The following is an 18,759-nucleotide window of genomic DNA, read 5'->3' as shown; positions in this document are numbered from 1 at the left end:
AATGCTAAAAGAAAATGCAGCAGCTTGTCCTATGTGTTTATTTTACACCCTCTCCCCGAGTCCTGCAAGTACATTTTATTTGTTTGTTTGAGATGGGTGTTTTGATGGCTGAGATCGGGCTTTGAACAGCTGTTCCCCACATGGAGAGCTGCTTTCTAAAATTGCGGAGAAAGTGCAGAAAAGGGGGGGGGCGTGTTTTGCAAGGAATGTTCACAGTGAGCCTCTGCTGTTTACTTGATCCTTCTTTGAGTTTTGAAAATAGTAAAGGAGATATCTGTATAAAACCGTATATATGGGTGTGTGTTTTCCCCTGTACTCCTCTGCCGACTGCTAAGAGTTTCTTCTTTCCCTAGGCCCTGTGAGAAGATTTCCCCAAAAAGAAGCCTGTTTGCCACCTCTTGCATGCTCTGTCCACCTTCCATGACTGACCCTTCCCCTGCAGAAGTTAAACCAAACTTAGTTTGGTGAAGGAGTGGGGAGCCTTGGTTTTCCCCTATTCTGCCCACCAGCACCCAGGATTGGTTGAAATGGTGTGAGGTCACGGAATGCTGATGAACAGTCTCCAGGGGAAGGGCCAGTCATGGAATGTGGGCAAAGCATGCAGGGAGGAGGCGGCTCTCAAAGTCTAGAGCAGTGGTGTCCAAACTTTTTCCAAAGAGGACCAGATTTAATGAAGTGAAGGGCCATGTTGGCTGACCAAAGGGCCGGCCTTTTTTAGGATTGAAGTTGTTGAGCTTTTTTATAATTTTACCCCGAAGTTCTTGAGTTGTTGAGGCCGGATTACGCCCCCCCCCCAACAGACTTTGGACATGCCTGGTCTAGAGGAAGCCTGAACTAACCCCTTTCCAGCCCCAAGAAAGAAAGCGGAAAGCCTGGAAACGATGCCTTATGAGGGACGGCTGGGTATGTTTAGCCTGGAGAAGAGAAGGTTAAGGGGTGATATGATAGTCATGTTCAAATATATAAAAGGAGGTCATATAGAGGAGGGAGAAAGGTTGTTTTCTGCTGCTCCAGAGAAGCGGACACGGAGCAATGGATTCAAGCTACAGGAAAGAAGATTCCACCTAAACATTAGGAAGAACTTCCTGACCCACTGGTCCTTCCCATCATCCCTGACCCACTGGTCCTGTTAGCTAGGGATCATGGGAGTTGTAGGCCAAAACATCTGGAGGGCCACAGTTTGGGGATGCCTGCTCTAAGGTGTTGTTAGAGAGGAGGGGTAAAGAAAAATCTTCTGAAAAACAAAAGGAAATGGAGACGGGGTGAGCAGAGGAAAGCGGGGGTAAAAGGCAAGAAAGCCAGAGGCGTCACAGTGAGGCAAGAGGTGCTAAGAGGGTTATTATTTATTCATTCATTTATTTATTTCTACCCCGTCCATCTGGCTAGGTTTCCCCACTCACTCTGGGAGGCTTCCAACAAAAGATTGAAAATACATTAAAAACATCAGCCGTTAAAAACTTCCCTAAACAGGGCTAAACAGGGAAATCCGGGTGCGGTGCTGCAGCGGAATTGCACGTGCAAACAAATGGAGAGCCTGCTGGATCAGGCCAGTGGCCCATCTAGTCCAGCATCTTGTTCTCACAGTAGCCAACCAGATACCTGTAGCAAGCAGGGCCCCCAAGCCCAAGAGCCCTCTCCCCTCCTGCGGTCTGGTCTCCAGCAGCTGGCATTCAGAAGCATTTGCTGCCTCCAACAGGGCATAGCCATCAGAGTCGGGGGGGGGGGGGGAAGCAGAGTGCAGCTCTGAACGCCACCATCTCTGCAGGCTAAGCTCTCTGCCCTCGTGGCCTGTTTGCAAGCTCCCGCGTGGCACTTGGTGGGCAGGGCGCCAGCTAGGTGGGCCTCTGGCCTAACCCCACGGGGACCTTCCTTACACCCTTAGCTGCAGCCGCTTTGCCTTGCCCTTCCGCAGCCCCAGAGGTGGCCATGTTTGGGCTGCGGCGGCAGCATCTGTTACTGCCTGGAGGGTATTTTCTGATTGCTGGCTGGAGCAGCCTTGCAGAGAGAGCCGCGGCAGGAGGGGACCGGGATCGGTGACCCTTCTGCCTCAGATCCTGCCATGTTACCGACACCACCCTCACCTGAATCGGTGTGGGGGGGGGAAATGGGAAGCTGCTTCCTCTCCCACATTTAGAGCCGCAGCCTCGCTCACTTGCCAGGGGTTTCCCTACATCTGCACACCAGCTCCCCATTCTTCCCACCACTGCCACCACCGCGCTCTCATTATGCCGCGGCAGGTTCGGTTTCCAGCGGTCTTTGTGCAGTGGCATCGCCTTGCTGCCCTTGCGGAGGAGAAGCCATGGCCGAGAGCTTTGTTGGGGGAATGCTCTGGTCAGCGACCGAAATAAATTGGTTCATTTATTCATATTGGGGGAGGGAAAGACATGGAAAACAACCATGTGTGCTCTTCTGGAGACTCTTGCTAGAAAATCCATAGACTATAAAACACAGAAAATGTTGGGGTTAGGACCAGTTAGCACATCATGACCTCCTCAATGAATAAAAAGTTCCAGAGGTCCCATGTTACATACATAACATCCATAACAGATGTGGGGATCATCGCAAGGAGAATATTCTGGTGGATTGTGCCCATCAGGAAGGGCTAAAGCTTGTTGGCAGGAAGCTGTCTTCTACTGAGCCTGGCGATTGACCCACCGAACTTTGTGTTGCCAGAGAACAAGGTTTCGAGTGGGGCACATTCCCAGTCCTACCTGGAATGTCTCCATGCCGATTGGCTGCTGGGAGCACGAAGCGACAGCTGCCTGCTTCCCCCTCAACACAACCTCAACTTTTCCTCGCTTGGCCCTTTTGCAGATTCCCCGACCGCGAAGAGAAAGAAGCGATCAGCTGTTCTGGAAGAAATTCTGGAGAAGCTGGAGGATGAAGGGGGCGAGGAAAGCAGCTAATGCCACTGGCCACAAAACTATGAGGTAAGGGAAGGTATCTCTCCCTTCCTTCCTTCCTTCCTTCCTTCCTTCCTTCCTTCCTTCCTTCCTTCCTTCCTTCCTTCCTTCCTTCCTTCCTTCCTTCCTCCCTCCCTCCCTCCCTCCCTCCCTCCCTCCCTCCCTCCCTCCCTCCCTCCCTCCCTCCCACAATAGCCAGAGCCTAGTCCCCCCCCATATCCTTCTCCCCGTTGAGTTAAAAAAATAAGGTGATTACAGTGGTACCTTGGTTCTCAACAACTTGGAACCCAAACACTGCAAACTCGGAAGTAAGTATTCCAGTTTGCGAACCTTTTCGGAAGCCAAATGTGCTCCGTTTTGAGTGCCACACTTCTGTATTGAGTGCCACACTTACATTTTGAGTGTTACGCTGAGGTCTGTCTGTTTCTGCTATTTATTTTGCGTTTTTTTTGTTTTTGCTGCTCTTTTTTTGTTTGTTTTTGTGACTGTGTGGAACCCAATTCAGCTACTGATTGATTTATTTATTGTGTGACTGCAGTACATTGTTTATTGGTTTTGGAACGCTTTGGTTTTGGAATGGACTTCTGGAACGGATAAAGTTTGAGAACCAAGTTACCACTGTACTGAGATTAAGGAAGAGGAGGAGGAAGATAACAGCCTTGAGACCTCCGAAACCGCCCTGAGACCTCTAGGTATAGGGTGGTATATAAATACAAAAAATAATAAGCCTGCTCCCAGGACTGGTTGCAGTTAAGAAGGCAGGCAAGTGGGGGATGGTTGAGGACAGTCCGAACGTGGTGGGGCATTGTCCAGTTTTTCCCTAGTGGGCCAAGTTCCTCTGATCAACAGTTGAAGAAAGCAGCAGAAACCATTCCTTCTCTCTAAAACTAAGGGCCTGGATTCTGGAAGTCATGTTTGCTGTTTTCCCTCATGCCCCCACCCCACCCTGGGGGGGACTGCAAAGTTGGGTGAGCGCTGTCCTCCTCTACCATATTTAGATGTCTTAATTTATAACATCTTAGCTCTGGGGTCAGCAAACTTTTGCAGCTGGGGGCCGGTCCACTGTCCCTCAGACCTTGTGGGGGGCCGGACTATATTTTGAAAAAAATATATGAACAAATTCCTATGCCCCACAAATAACCCAGAGATGCATTTTAAATAAAAGGACACATTCTACTCATGTAAAAACACCAGGCAGGCCCCACAAAAAACCCAGAGATGCATTGTAAATAAAAGGACATATTCTACTCATGTAAAAACATGCTGATTTCCAGACTGTCCGCGGGCCGGATTTAGAAGGCGATTGGGCCACATCCGGCCCCCGGGCCTTAGTTTGGAGACCCCTGTCTTAGCTGTTTTAGGTTGATTTTGCTTTTGAATTGTGTGCCTGTTTGCCTCATTGGGGCGGAAGGGCAGGGTGTAAATTTAATAAATATCGAACATAAGAAGCGCTTGGTGGATCAGGCCAGCAGCCCATCAAGTCCACCATCCTGTTCTCACAGTGGCCAACCAGATGCCTTTTATGGGAAGCCAGCAAGCAGGATCCGAGCACAAAAGCCCTCTCCCCTCCTGTGGTTTCCAGCACCTGGCATTCAGAAGCATCGCTGCCGCCAACGGTGGAGGCAGACCACAGCCCTGTAAAGCGATGGCTGTTACTGCCTCCTGCGGGAGCGAGTTCCGCAGATTAACTGTGACATGCATGAAGAAGTCCTTTTTCCTGTCCCAAATCTTGCCATTTCATCCTGGTCTGCTGCAGAACCATGTCATGTGGGCAAGCATGGGCGTAGCCAGGATATATGATAGGGGAGGGCGGGACTTTGGTGGGGGGCAGAACCGAGCTATCTGCGACTCGGTTGGTCAGTTAGTTAAGTATATTTATTGATTTACTTGATTTGTTCCCCCCCCCAAAAAATGTATTATTTTGTAACAAACAAAGACACAAAAGCATAAACATACAAAAAATACAAAAGACAAAAAATACCGAATACAAAATACAAAAAATACAAGATACAAAATACAAAAATAACAAAGAAAAATAAAAATAAAAAAATTCCAAAACTTCAACTTATATCTATTCAAATATCGGTGACTTCCTCAAATCCCTTCCAACAGCGTTACATTCTAAATCCTCTTTAGTAATTTCTAAATCTTATTCTTATACCTTATATACCATATAACAATTCTTATTCTAATCTTATCTTATATCCTAACACAACATCTCACACTTACTCTTTATTTAAATCTACTTCTCAATATCAATACTTATCTAAACATTTTTTATTTCTACAACCTCCCTGTACCTCCTAAACTTCTCTTAATTCTATCCAATAATATGTTTATTTCTTATTTTTTTTCCAATCTTCTTCCACCGCTTCTTCCCTCTGGTCTCCTGGTTAGCTCTGCCAGCTCCATTAATTCTATCATCTTCTTCTGCCATTCATCTATCATTGGTAATTCTTCTTTCTTCCAATTCTTGGCTAATAATATGCTTGCTGCTGTTGTGGCATACAGAAAAAAATGTAACATCTTTCTTGGGTATTTCCCCTCTAACTATCCCAAGTAAGAAGGCTTCTGGTTTCTTAACCAAGGTGTTTTTCAACACTTTTTTCAATTCAGTATAAATCTTTGATTTACTTGATTTTTGGGGGGGGGGGGGAGCTACGCCCATGTGGGCAAGCCTCATTATCTGGGCCACTGATTGGGCTCATGGTTGAAAGGCATGCCTTCATTCACTGAAGCATCCTCGCAGCCCAGAAGGCAATGTTTTGCTCTCAGATCTTTGGCCACCCCAGACATTCCCCAAGCCTTCCCTTGGTCTGCTGCTGCTGCTGCTGCCATTGAGCGCTGGTCCTCATCGAGAATGACTGCTGCCCTCCCTCCCCTCTCTTCCACCCCGCGCCCTGAATCCAAGCTGCGCTCTCCAAAGGAAGATGTCAGAGTCAGAGGCATCCAGAGGCACCCTGAAATTAAGAGCTCTTCCAGAGGCCCTGTGCTTATTCCAGAAGCGCAGTGGGGAGGTGGCTGCGATTTAACCTGGTGAGGATTAGCCGGCAGCTTCCCTTTCATCACGAGAGCCCCCCGATGCCTCCCACCAAGGAGGCAGATGTATTTGAGAGGCAATTGTTGGCCAGATGGAGCCCTGAGCCGCCACTCGAGAGGCTTCCCCGCCGCCGAGGGGTCTCAAAAAAAAAAGCCCAGTAATCTGCCGGGGGAAAGGGTGAGTTGCGGCCGCCCCACTGCTTGTCCCATCAGCAAGAGTGCCGCTCAGCAATAGGCCAGGAGCAGGAGGGAGGGAGGGAGGGCACATGCTCTCAGGTAATGCGGGTGGTGGCTGGGGGGCTTCTCACACCATTGCAGGTTGTCTGCGACCATCTTCCACGCAGATCAGTGATGGCACCTCTGCGGCTCAAAGGGGGAGAGGTGGGGAAAGAATCCGGGGCGGAAAGGAACCATCGCAGAGGGAGAGATGCCTTGACGGCAGCCAGAGAATGCAGGAGGCGGAAGCAGCGATGCTTCTGAACGCAACTTGCTGGAAACCACAGGAGGGGAGAGGGCTCTTGTGCTCAGGTCCAGCAACAAGCGTCTGGTTGGCCACTGTGAGAAGAGGATGCCGGACTAGATGGGCCATTGGCCTGATCCAGCAAAGCTCTTCTTATGTACTTATGGATGGGGTGACCCAGGCTGATCCAACACTCACTTACCAACATGCATTATGATCCTTAACCTTCCTGTTTCTTAAGGACAGCGTTTGCTCGCTTCTCAACGAAGCCTGCTTTGTTTGCCGAGTATATGTAAAAGATCTTTTCCTTCCCCAAACCGCTGGGCTATTTGTTTCCACTTCTGGGGACAAAATGTTCCCTAGTTTTAAAACAGCAACAACCCACGTGTGCTCACAGCCATTTCTGTACATCAGTAAAGGTAAAGGGACCCCTGACCATTAGGTCCAGTCGGGGACGACTCTGGGGTTACGGCGCTCACCTCGCTTTACTGGCCAAGGGAGCCAGCGTACAGCTTCCGGGTCATGTGGCCAGCATGACCAAGCCGCTTCTGGTGAACCAGAGCAGTGCACGGAAACGCCGTTTACCTTCCCACCGGAGCAGTACCTATTTATCTACTTGCACTTTGATGTGCTTTCGAACTGCTAGGTTGGCAGGAGCTGGGACCAAACAATGGGAGCTCACCCTGTCATAGGGATTCGAACCGCCGACCTTCTGATCGACAAGCCCTAGGCTCTGTGGTTTAACCCACAGCGCCACCCGCGTCCCTTCTGTACATCAGTAGGCACTGCTAAATTTGCATCACACTGAATTTCAAGAGAAAACACCAGAGAAAGTTGAGTCACAAGCCTCTGGCCCTTGTAAGCCGTGGAGATGATTGGTCCATTTGGGCTACTGGACCACTATTCCACCAAGCTCAGTCTCAAGAACATCTCAAGGAGAGCCCTGCTGGATCAGGTCCATCTAGCCCAGCATCCACTTCTCACCGTGGCCAACCAGATGCTCCTGGGAAACCCGCAAACAGTACCTGAGCACAAGAACAATTCTCCCCTCCAGAAACCGGTATTTAGAAGCATTGGATGCAGAATGTGCCCATCCTGGCTAGTAGTCTGCTCTCAGACAGCCCCCACCTGCCTGCCTTCTTACTTCCAACCAGTCCAGGAGGTGTATAATTCAGCAGGGAGGAGGAGGAGGATGGGGACAAAACTAGAATTTCATTCCCTGTGCCTGTCATTGGCTCTGGCGCCACCTACTGTTGACCTCCCTCCCTCTGGGTTTACACCAGGAGCAGCCAACATGGTGTCTTCCAAGTGTCATTGGTCTCCAGCTCCCATCGGTCAAGGATGATAGGAGCTGGAGTCATCCGGGGGGGACCACGGTGGCTACCTCTGGTCAACACGCTGAAGATTGACTTCTGGTGTTGGTGGCAATTCTTCACTGAGAATCACGTACTGAAATGAATGCACCCCTTAGGGCTGGGCGATATGTCAATAGATAGTTCAAAACCAGTTTCAAGTCCATATCGTGATACTTGTTTCATAATTTTTGACCTGGCAGTACAATGTGAATCGTGGTGTGTGTGTGTGTTGCAAAAATCACATTGTGGCAAAAACCATGAAGCCAGCCAATGACTCTACATAGCTCCATCCTTATTTCAGACATCATGATATACAATGGTACCTCAGTTTACAAACTTAGTCCATTCCGGAAGTCAGTTCTTAAACCAAAGCCCTTCTTAAACCAAGGCACGCTTTCCCTAATGAGGCCACCAGTGCCCTTGCACCGTTCGGCTTCCATTCGTACACCGAGGTAAAGTTCACTAACCGGAACATTACTTCCAGTTTTGCAGAGTTCGTATACCGAATAGTAAACAGGGCTGTTCTTAAACCGAGGTAGCACTATATCAGTATAGCGCAATGTTCAGCTTGTGATATATCGCAATGTTGAAAACCAGATATCGCCTAGCCCTAGCTCCCATATAAATGACAAGAGTGGAGAGGGGTCTGTTAGTGACCCGGAGAGCAGTTCAAATTCCCTCTTGGCCACGAAGCTCCCTAGGGGACCTTGGGGTAGCCTAACCTACCTCACAGGCTTGTTGTGGGGATTAAATGAGGGGGGGGAGAGAACCATGTACGCTACCTTGGAGATACAAATGCAGTCAACCCATCTAGGACTGAGTTGGCTCTGCCTGTCATTGGCTCTGGCGCCACCTACTGCTGCCCTCCCACCCCACCACTCTCAACTGCAAGTGATGCTCACGGATAATAGCGAGCGAGACGGACACCCCTAACAAGCATGCAGCAAAAGTGTTCAGCCACAGGCAGCTTGTATCTCCCCTCCCCATACCGTCTTCCATAGCGGGGTGGATTCCTCCCCCCCCACAAGCTGCCTCCCCTGCAGTACCAAGGCAAAGGATTAGCGCAGGCAGAGCAGGTAGGCTTTCGCGTACAGAGGCGAGCTTGGTTTCAACATCTAATTCAATTTGTTCTGCTGAGATTGAAATATGAAATGCTTGCCAGTCAGATGTTCAAAGGCACCAGAGGTTGGGAGGGGGGAGGGGGGAGGCGGCGGCGAGGAGGGAGGGGTTGAAGAGAACAGAGAGTGCTTTCTGAAGTTTGCATTTTTATGAAAATCAATTTAACCGTTTGATTTCCCCCTCCCCACCCACAACACGCGATCAGGTTTGTTTTTGTTTCCACCCCCACCCCACCCCTTTTCCAGCCTTGGTGAAGACTTTTAATATCTCAAACAACACACACACCCCACCATAATGATGTTTATCTCCTTTCAGCAGGGGTTTGTTTGGGACTTTTAAAAAAGTGTTTTGTCCTAATAATGTTACGAGTATAAAAGGAATCTCTTCTGATGGACATTTGCACACACAGCCGCAAGGACCACTTGTTGACAGTTTCTCCGTCAAAAGGAGACTCTGGCCTCGGTGATGAGTTTTGGGGGCGGCGCGCGAGGGGAGGGGGGGTTAAATAAATAAATAAATGCTCCCCTCCCCTTCCTCCTCCCCTGAAATATTCTAATCACACTGAATTTAGTGTTGGGGGAGGGAATTGCAAGTTAATTCATTCATTACACTAGAGTGAGTGAAACTTCAATCTTAATTAAGAGTTTTAAGTAGTAGAGCGCTGGCTGTTTGGCTGTTTTTCTTCTTGTATTGAAGATAACACTGAGGCAGTGCAGGTTGTAGTAGTAGTAGTAGTAGTAGTAGTAGTAGTAGTAGTAGTAGTAGTAGTAATTCACTTTTATCTATCTGGAAGGCTGGATTTTATACTACAGTTGGCTTGTTTGTTTCAATGATTGTTGTTGCTGTTGTTGTTAATTACTTGAAAGAGAAGAGTTATTGCTACGTTCAGAAGAGATATCTGGAGAGCTAAAGGTTCCCCACACCTGCTTTAGACAATCCAGAATAAAGGAGCTTTTAAGACTTATATCTGCCTGCCGTTAACGGACCTCTGGAGTTATTAAAAAACCCTCCCTCCTGTTTTCAGTGTGACGAGCAGGAAGGTAAAACATAACGGAAGATGGATAATAATAATAATTTCATTATTTATATGCCGCCCATCTGACTGGGTTGCCCCAGCCACTCTGGGCGGCTTCCAGCAAAACATAAAAGCACCATGAAACACCAGACATTAAAAACTTTCCTCCACAGGGCTGCCTTCCGATGTCTGGGTTCCAGAGGTGGGAAAGATGTGGCGGACGTCGAGGAGTTAACTTTTTTTGTTCGTCAGCCAGGGAAGAACTCGTGATTATCGGCTGGTGGCAGTTGCTGATTAGGGGCAATATCGTTGCAGTCCAAAGCATATCCAGTGCACAACTGGGCTGCCTAACTTTGCTGAAGTTTCTGAACCACCTTCAGATGGTCTTTAATCCCATGGTGCCTGGTGCAGAGAAAGTGGATGGGGCAAAGATTACAGGTGAAACTCGGAAAATTAGAATATCGTCGAAAAGTGCACTTATTTCAGTAATGCAACTTATAAGGTGAAACCAATATATAATACAGTCGTACCTTGGTAGTCAAATGGAATCCGTTCCGGAAGTCCGTTCAGCTTCCAAAATGTTCAGAAACAAAAGCACGGCTTCTGATTGGCTGCAGGAAGCTCCTGCAGCCAGTTGGAAGCTGCGGAACCCGCACCAGACGTTAGGGTTCCAAAGAATGTTCGCAAACCAGAACGCCCACTTCTGGGTTCGGGATCCAAGTTACGACTGTAATAGGCCTGAGGACCCCCTTCCTGGTATTTGAAAAGTTAACACCAACACCTTGACTCGAAAAATCAGATGGCAGGCGCAGCACGGATCATACACAACCTCTGCGATGGGAGTCTGAGATGCCTCAGGTGGTCCTCTTGAGGATGGCCATGTCTTAGATTGTCCTTTCAAAAATAAAAGGACGGGGAGCGGGAAGTTTAAACAAGGGGCCGTGTTAATTGGATTACAGGCCAGCTGCCTGTGCTTCCTACAGGGAGGCATCAGGTGCACAGACACAGTACTGTACCTTCCATTTCCAAACCTCGGGTTATATATCCAGGAAGCTCCTTTGCCCTTGCTGCCAAGTTAGGAGCAAACGTGCATTTTGCCGTGCCGCTTCCCTTTACATTTGGGGGTGGGGGTTAAAATCCACGTGTTTCTCAGTGCTGGAGGGGCACCCATATGGTTTAACACACACACACCCAATTTGGGGCTGCAGGGAAGAAGCCATCCTCCCTTGCGCCCCGGAGAACGAGCGGCACTTCTGCCTCCCTGTTTCCCCCCCTCCAAGCATATTCATTCGGGAGAGGGAGAAATGGCGTAGCAGGGAGCTGAGATTTCAGATTTATCCATTCATGAATAATAATCAGGCTGAGCAATTCACAGTAAATGGGTATCCAAATTGGCTAATAAGGAAGGCTTTCACCTCAAACTGGAGCTGGGCGAGAGACCGAGAATATCAACAGACGTTGGCTGTGGCATGTGTGTGTACGGCGATGTGACCTGAATCAGTGAAATATGCAAACCAGGGCCAGGGTGCCAGCAAAATAATAGGCATCTCTGTTAGCAGACGGAGGAGAGAGCAAGGCTGGCAGGCTGACAGCTTAGCAGCCTTGGCGGGGGCTTCCCATTTGGCGCCTGGGGCCCTGGTTAACTTCTTCCTGGCTCTCTCCGCTGCCTGCTCAGCTGAGTCACAGCAACGTCCGCTCTCTCAGAATCACAGAACTGTAGAGGTGGAAGGTACCTCCAAGGCTCATCTTGTCCAACCCCCTGCAGTAGCAGCAGGAATTGCAACTGATAAAAATCCCCAACCGATGGCCGCCCAGCCTTGGTTTAAAAGCCTCTGATGAAGGAGAGCCTGCCACCTTCTGAGGTGCAGGTAATACTGACCTGGATAGGCCAATGGCCTGACTCAGTATAAGGTTGTTTTTGTTGTTTTTGTTTAGTCATTTAGTCATGTCCAACTCTTCGTGACCCCATGGACCAGAGCACACCAGGCACTCCTGTCTTCCATTGCCTCCCACAGTTTGGTCAAATTCATGTCCGTAGCTTTGAAAACACTGTCCAACCATCTCATCCTCTGTGGTCCCCTTCTCCTTGTGCCCTCCATCTTTCCCAGCATCAGGGTCTTTTTCAGGGAGTCTTCTTTTCTCATGAGGTGGCCAAAGAATTGAAGCCTCAGCTTCAGGATCTGTCCTTCCAGCGAGCACTCAGGGCTGATTTCCTTAAGAATGGATAGCCATGGGACTCTCAAGAGTCTTCTCCAGCACCATAATTCAAAAGCATCAATTCTTCGGCGATCAGCCTTCTTTATGGTCCAGCTTTCACTTTCATACATCACTACTGGGAAAACCATAACTTTAACTATACAGACCTTTGTTGGCAAGGTGATGTCTCTGCTTTTTAAGATTCCTGTGTCTATAAAGGGGTGGGCCATCGCTCAGTGGCAGAGCATCTGCTTTGCATGCAGGAGGTCCCAGGTTCAATCCCCGGTGCCTCCAGTTTGGTCTAGGAGAGTCCCCCTGCCTGGCAGCGGCTCTGTCAATGCAGACAGCACTGAGCTTGATGCACCAATGGGGTCTGACTCAGTTGTTGTTGGCATCTATCTATCTTGAGAGACAATGGAGTGCGCCTCTAGGTGAAGTCAAGCCACTGCGTTTGCAGTACCCAAGTGACCTACAAACTACAAGATGATTCAAACTACAAGAAATAATATTCCACCTAAACATTAGGAAGAACTTCCTGACAGTAAGAGCTGTTCGACAGTGGAATTTGCTGCCAAGGAGTGTGGTGGAGTCTCCTTCTTTGGAGGTCTTTAAGCAGAGGCTTGACAGCCATATGTCAAGAATGCTTTGATGGTGTTTCCTGCTTGGCCAGGGGTTTGAACTGGATGGCCCTTGTGGTCTCTTCCAACTCTATGATTCTATGATTCTATGACCTGCCACAAGCCTGGGCAGCGTGTATGGAGGTCCTGGGTTGCCCAGAGGACAAGACCCCCCCCCCCACTCGGCCTTGCAGAGCAAGACGATTGGCACCAGCCTGGCTGCAAGAGTTGCTGGAAGGAGGCGTACAAGGCACCATCCAACCGTCTTAGGGACTGCCCTCCGGATTTGTGACTCTGTATGAGGCAGTTTTCTGTGTCCCCGGACCACAGTGCTTGATGTCCCAGTGCATGAATTGAGACTAGAACCGATTTCTCCATCACCATTTGAAGCAGGTGGGATCAATTCAAGTCCAGGACCAGTGTGCTTACAAGTAGGCATCCGGTGAAACGAATCAACGTTGGTTTGTGGCAGAAGGTGGGGGAGCCTTTTGCTCTCCAGATGTTGCAAGACTTTCCATCAGCCTCAGCCAGGAACACCAGGAACAAGGGGTTGTGGTGGTTGGAGCTCCAAAACATCTGGAAGGCCACAGTGTTCCCTATCCCCCTGACTTAAGGCAAGGATAAGGAACCTCTCTAGGTGTTGCTGGATCCCAACTCTCATCAATTCCAGCCAGCATGCTCAGCAATCTCAGACAGTGGGAAGAGTCCCAGACCAGAGGAAGAGGCAAGCATAGGCGCCACACCTTGGCATTAAGTGGGAAACTTGGCATTAAGTGGGAATGCACTCCTCATGGACAAGCTATCCTCAGTTTATCTTGGCTATACTTTTTTAAAAAAGAAAAGAAGAAAACTCAAAGATTGAGCTCGTGGGTAGAGAACCTCTCTCCCCAGATATGTTGCAGAACTACACCTTCCATCATCCATGACCATTGGCAGTTTCAAAAACAGTCTTCAAAGGCAGCCCCACACAGAGCACATTGCAGTAGTCTAGTCTGGATGCCCAAGAATGTAAGACTGTGTTGTGGCACCAGTGATGCTGTTGGATCACAGCTCCCACCATCTCTGGCCATTGGTCATGCTGGCTGGGGCTGATGGGAGTTGGGAGTCCAACAATGCCTGGTGGGTCAGAAATTTCCAATCCCTGCTTTAGTGGAAGAGCCTGCTGGATCAGGCCAACATCCCATCTCATCCAGCATCCTGTTCTCACTGTGGACAACCAGGTGCCCCTATGGGAAGCCTTTTATTTGCTTATTTATTGCATTCGGAGCCATTCTGCCTCTGACAGCGGGGGCTAAACACAGCCATCATGGGCAGCAGCCATTGTTAGCCCTACCCTGCCCCCCCCATGAACTCGCCCTAATCCTCTCCCAAGTTGGTGTCCCTCTTGTGGGAGCGAATCCCTGCAGAATATGCGTGCACGCATCGTTGGTACATGTTGACAGGGAATTTGCACACTCTCCTTCTGGAGGCGCTGGGTATAAATAAATGAATTAAGTCTGAGAGAGGAAGGAGAAGCCTCTGCATTTGCATGCAGGCCTCTGAGATTATTCGGGGAGGAGGCAGATTGGAGGGGAGAGGGTGACTAAAGGGCTGGGAGCCTTGGACTTAGTTGGAATTCAGCCGCCAGAGCTTTGCCTCTCCCTCTGATGGCTGAGCGTGATTGACACTTACAAATTACCCAGCCAAAAGTGTCGAGTCTTTGACCCCTCGGTAACATCTTCGGCAAGCTTGAGATTTGCCAGCATTTTGTCATCTAATTACTACAAATCCCTTGAAAATTCACTGGCTGGTGAATTTTTAATGCGGGCGCCGTTTTCAGCGTGATGCATTGCCCAGATGGGATTGCGTCCCCCTCTTTCCTTCTTTACTTTCTTCCCTCCCCAAGCTCTTCAGTTCTAGCTGGGTGGGGAGGGGGGAAGAGTTGTGGGGTGGTGGGCTCTGCCGGATGCCATTGCGGAGCTGCTTCGCCACTGCCAATGGCCCTCAAAGCAATTATTTCACATCTATGGTTTGCAGGCACCTAGATCTGCATCTGCGGAACTGCTTTCTCTCTGTCTGTCCGTACCTTCTCAGCTGCAGTGTGCTTCAGAGGCGACAGGTGCCCGTCGAGTCCGGTGGGGCGGAACGTGGGGAGCCCACGCCGTAGGCGGAGCCAACAAATTCCAGCTTCGTCTCCATCCTCCTCCTTACAAGGGGCAGCACTAAAGCCACATTCGTGCCATACAATTGGGGAAACGGGGGGGGGGGTGTCAAGGATGCTGAGTTGTTGGAAGACCCCTCTTCCTCTCCCAGAGCCACAGTTCCCAGAGTTCCCTGGGAAGAGGGATAGAGGCTTAAGGGTGCTTGTTACGTGACCCCTTAACAGTCCGGCTTAACCTTCATTCCCTGTTCCCAGAGAATTCTGGGTAGCATAGTTCTGGAAGGGGAATGGTGGTAGGGAGGTCTCCTAACAACTTTCAGCACCCTGGACAGCTCCCAAGATTCTGTGGAGGGAGCCATGATTGTTCAAAGTGGTATTGCACTGCTTTAAACATTTGGTGTGAAGGTGGCCTAAGACGGAAGAGCAGGAAGCAAGCAGTGCCACCCCTTGGAATAGCTGTAAATAAGAAGGCAGGCAAGGTGGGGCTGGCAGAGGGCAGTGTGAAATTGGAAGGGAAGCGCCCCCACTTGCCAAAACGAACCAGCCGCCTCTGTGCTATCGGGTCGGCATGTCCTAATTTCATGAGCTTCCTCAGGTCCTTCCCTGGTGCTCAAATTCTGCTGGGCAGAATGCCCCCTTTCAAGGATCAAGCCACCCACGTAACACTCTGTATCTTTTCTCTCCCCCGCCAGCCACAGCTCAGAACTGAGTCACGCCCGAGAGAACAACGGGGGATCTGTCCGTGAACCCCAAAGAGGAGAGTCCTTTGAACAAGCAGCTTCGAAGCGGTGGCACTCATCACTTTCATTCGTCCGCCATTTCCTGGCTAGGAAAAGCAACACCTCGGCCTGATGAAGCAAAAGGGAAAAAAAGCTATCAGCAGTTCAGTTTTTGCCCTTCCTTAATAACTTTTTTAGTTTTAAAAGAGAGAAAATGTGTACATAACTTATTTCTAAGGAACATGTCCTAATATAAAACAATCTGTCCTTTGTTCCCACTGCCTGGTTTTTCTGTCTTACTCCCAACTAGTGTTCACTATTCCATTATTTGGCCCTCTCTCCAGTTTCCCAGTATCTGCAGCCAGGGATGTAAGAGCAGAAATAGGGATCCTGGTAGGGTTCGAAGCAACAGAGTTGTGCGGGGCACCAGAATAAATAAAAACATTAAGAAGAGCCTCCTGGATCAGGCCAATGGCCCATCTAGTCCAGCATCCTGTTCTCTTGCGGTGTCCAACCAGATGTCTGTTGGTAACCCACAAGCCAGACCTGAGCACAAGAGCTCTCTCCCCTCCTGTGGTTTCCAGCAAGTTGTGTTCAGAAGCATTTTACTATATCCAACTGTGGAGGCAGAGCATAGCCATCCAGGCTAGTAGCCATCGACAGCCTTCTCCTCCATGAATCTCTCCAGTCCTCTTTTAAAGGCATCTACTGCTGGCCATCACTGTATCCTGTGGGAGGGAGTTCCACAGTTTAGCTATGTGCTGCGTGAAGAAATTGCTCCAACATTCATCTTCATGGAATATCTACAAGTCCTAGCATTAGGAGAGAAAGAAAGGAAACTTTTCTCCATCCACTTTTCCCATAGCATGCATACTTTTATTACTGTCTAACCATGTCACCTCTCCCTTGCTTTTTCTCTGAACTCAAAAGTCTCAAATGCTGCAATCTTCCATCATGGACAGTCTCCCTGCAGAAGAGTCCAAAATGGGAGACGGGTCCAGCTGGAGAAATTCACCCAAAGATAAGCAAGACAAGCTGTCCTGGATGATGCCAGTGGCTCACTCAGTATCCTGTTTCTGCATTTCCCAAGCGTCCGCCTTTGGAAAGCACACACACAATATTAGAGTGATTTGACAGTCTGTCCCTCTTGCCAGGGAACTCTGGAAATGGTGCCTCTGTTAGGGGGTATATGGGTCTCCTAACAGCTCTCAAGAATCCCTCACCAACTACAGCTCCCAGGATGCTCTGGGGGAATCTGTGACTATGGGATAAGAGAGCTGTAAATGTCTGGTGCTGATGCAGGTGTGGAGAACTGTTGGCTCTGGACGTTGCGGAACTACAACTCCCAGAAACCCCTTAGCAAGCATGGCGGGCCACAACATCCGGAGGGCAAAACATTCCACCACCATCTGCAATAACAGGAGCCCATGTGGTGTAGTGGTTAGAGTGCTGGACTAGGACTTGGGAGACCGGGGTTCAAACCCCACTTGGGCATGAAGCTCAGTGGGCGTCCTTGGGCCAGTCGCCTTCTCTCAGCCTAACCTACCCCACAGGGTTGTGGTGAGGATAAAAGGAGGAGGAGGAGAATTGTGTGCACCACCTTGGGATATAATCATCATCATCTGATAGGAACAAAAACGGACAGCTTAGCTCATCCCTCCTGGAAGCTGGCTGTGGCTTCTTGGCTGTGGTCCAGCTGCAATGGGTGCCCTTCACTCCTTGCGGTGTGGGGAGGAGAGGCTGCTCCCCATTTGATAGCGCTCTTTGAGCCACCGAGGGGCTGGGAGAGGAGAGGCGTTTGAGCATCCGCTTGGCCGTCTTTCGAATCCAGTTACTGCATCCAGAAGCGTGAAATCGGCAGCTCTCACTGGGCCCCACCAGAGACAGCTGCATCTCATTCCCACCTCTGCCTTGTGGAGCCAGTGGGGGATTTTCTCCTTGAAAGATTCGCTCCCTCCCCTCCTTTTTTTTTTTTATAAAAAAAAGAAGAAGCGGGGGATGGTTTGCCACTGCTCTGTCTTGCACAGGCTTGTCCAGGCAGCTCTTGCGGCCCTGAGAATTAAGCGAGGAGGAGATAATTTCCTCGGGAGGTGTGAATTTTCATTGTCGGCTTCCTGGCTGGGGAAAGGAGGAGCCGGAGGAGGGAGGCATCTTACAAGGAGTGGAGAGGGAGATCCAGCCAGGACGGTTGTCGGGAGTCCTTATGCAGCCTGCTTTGAAAAGGGCAGAGATGTCCGGCACCAAGAATGGAATTGCCATGGGTCCCAAAGATTCATAGGACAAAAGTGGGGGAGCTTCCGGCTTTCCAGATATTGCAGAACTACAAGTCCCATCAGCCAAAGCTGACGGGAGTTGTAATTAAACATGGGAACATAAGAGGAGCCTGCTGGATCAGGCCAGTGGCCCATCAAGCCCATTCAGCTGTCGTCCTGAGCAGGCCGCAGATGCTGGTGAGGCTTCCTTGTTGATGGACCACTCATTCACCCCGTTGCCTTTGATCAGTGGCTGCTAGTCACGATGGCTGTGTGCTACCTCCACTGCCAGAATCACCAATGCTTCTGAATCCCAGTTGCTGGAAACCTCAGAGGAGGGGAGAGAAGCTCTTGCACTCGGGTCCTGCTTGTGGGGCTTCCCATTGGGGCATCTGGTTGGCCGCTGGGAGAACAGGATGCTGGACTAGATGGGCCATTGGCCTGATCCAACTGCCAGGTCGTACAATGATAGAATTCTAGAGTTGGAAAGGGGCCAATGCAGACATCTTTTGCCCAGTGTGGGGCTCAAAACCATGACCCTTGGTTCAGCAGGGCCCTCTCTACCCTCCATCAGAGTTCAATGGCACATTCCACCCAAGCAAAAGAAGGGATGTTGAGTGTGATCTGAGGGGGTTCCCAAGGGCCAAAGAGATAGAATCATAGAATCGTAGAGTTGGAAGAGACCACAAGGGCCATCCAGTCCAACCCCCTGCCAAGCAAGAAACACCATCAAAGCATTCCTGACAGATGGCTGTCAAGCCTCTGCTAAAAGACCTCCAAAGAAGGAGACTCCACCACACTCCTTGGCAGCAAGTTCCACTGTCGAACAGCTCTTACTGTCAGGAAGTTCTTGCTAATGTTTAGGTGGAATCTTCTTTCTTGTAGCTTGAATCCATTGCTCCGTGTCCGCTTCTCTGGAGCAGCAGAAAACAACCTTTCTCCCT

The 18,759-nt window shown here is 49.7% G+C and overlaps 1 protein-coding gene across 1 annotated transcript in view; it reads left to right on the top strand.

The window, feature by feature from the left end:
* Positions 1-15,837, top strand: part of RBM19 (RNA binding motif protein 19) — a 102,099-nt gene extending 86,262 nt beyond the window's left edge. Inside the window, exons 24-25 of the mRNA XM_035098192.3 lie at positions 2,815-2,930; positions 15,537-15,837. Coding sequence (XP_034954083.3) covers positions 2,815-2,906 — 92 coding nt within the window. The 3' untranslated portion in view covers positions 2,907-2,930; positions 15,537-15,837. The remainder of the gene's footprint in view (positions 1-2,814; positions 2,931-15,536) is intronic.
* Positions 15,838-18,759: the final 2,922 nt, after the last annotated feature.

This window comes from Zootoca vivipara, chromosome 16 (assembly GCF_965207765.1).
Source record: "Zootoca vivipara chromosome 16, rZooViv2.hap1.1, whole genome shotgun sequence".
NCBI classification, from domain to species: Eukaryota; Metazoa; Chordata; class Lepidosauria; order Squamata; family Lacertidae; genus Zootoca; species Zootoca vivipara.
The sequence above is the reverse complement of the archived record's forward strand: the minus strand, read 5'-3'. Positions and strand labels throughout refer to the sequence as shown.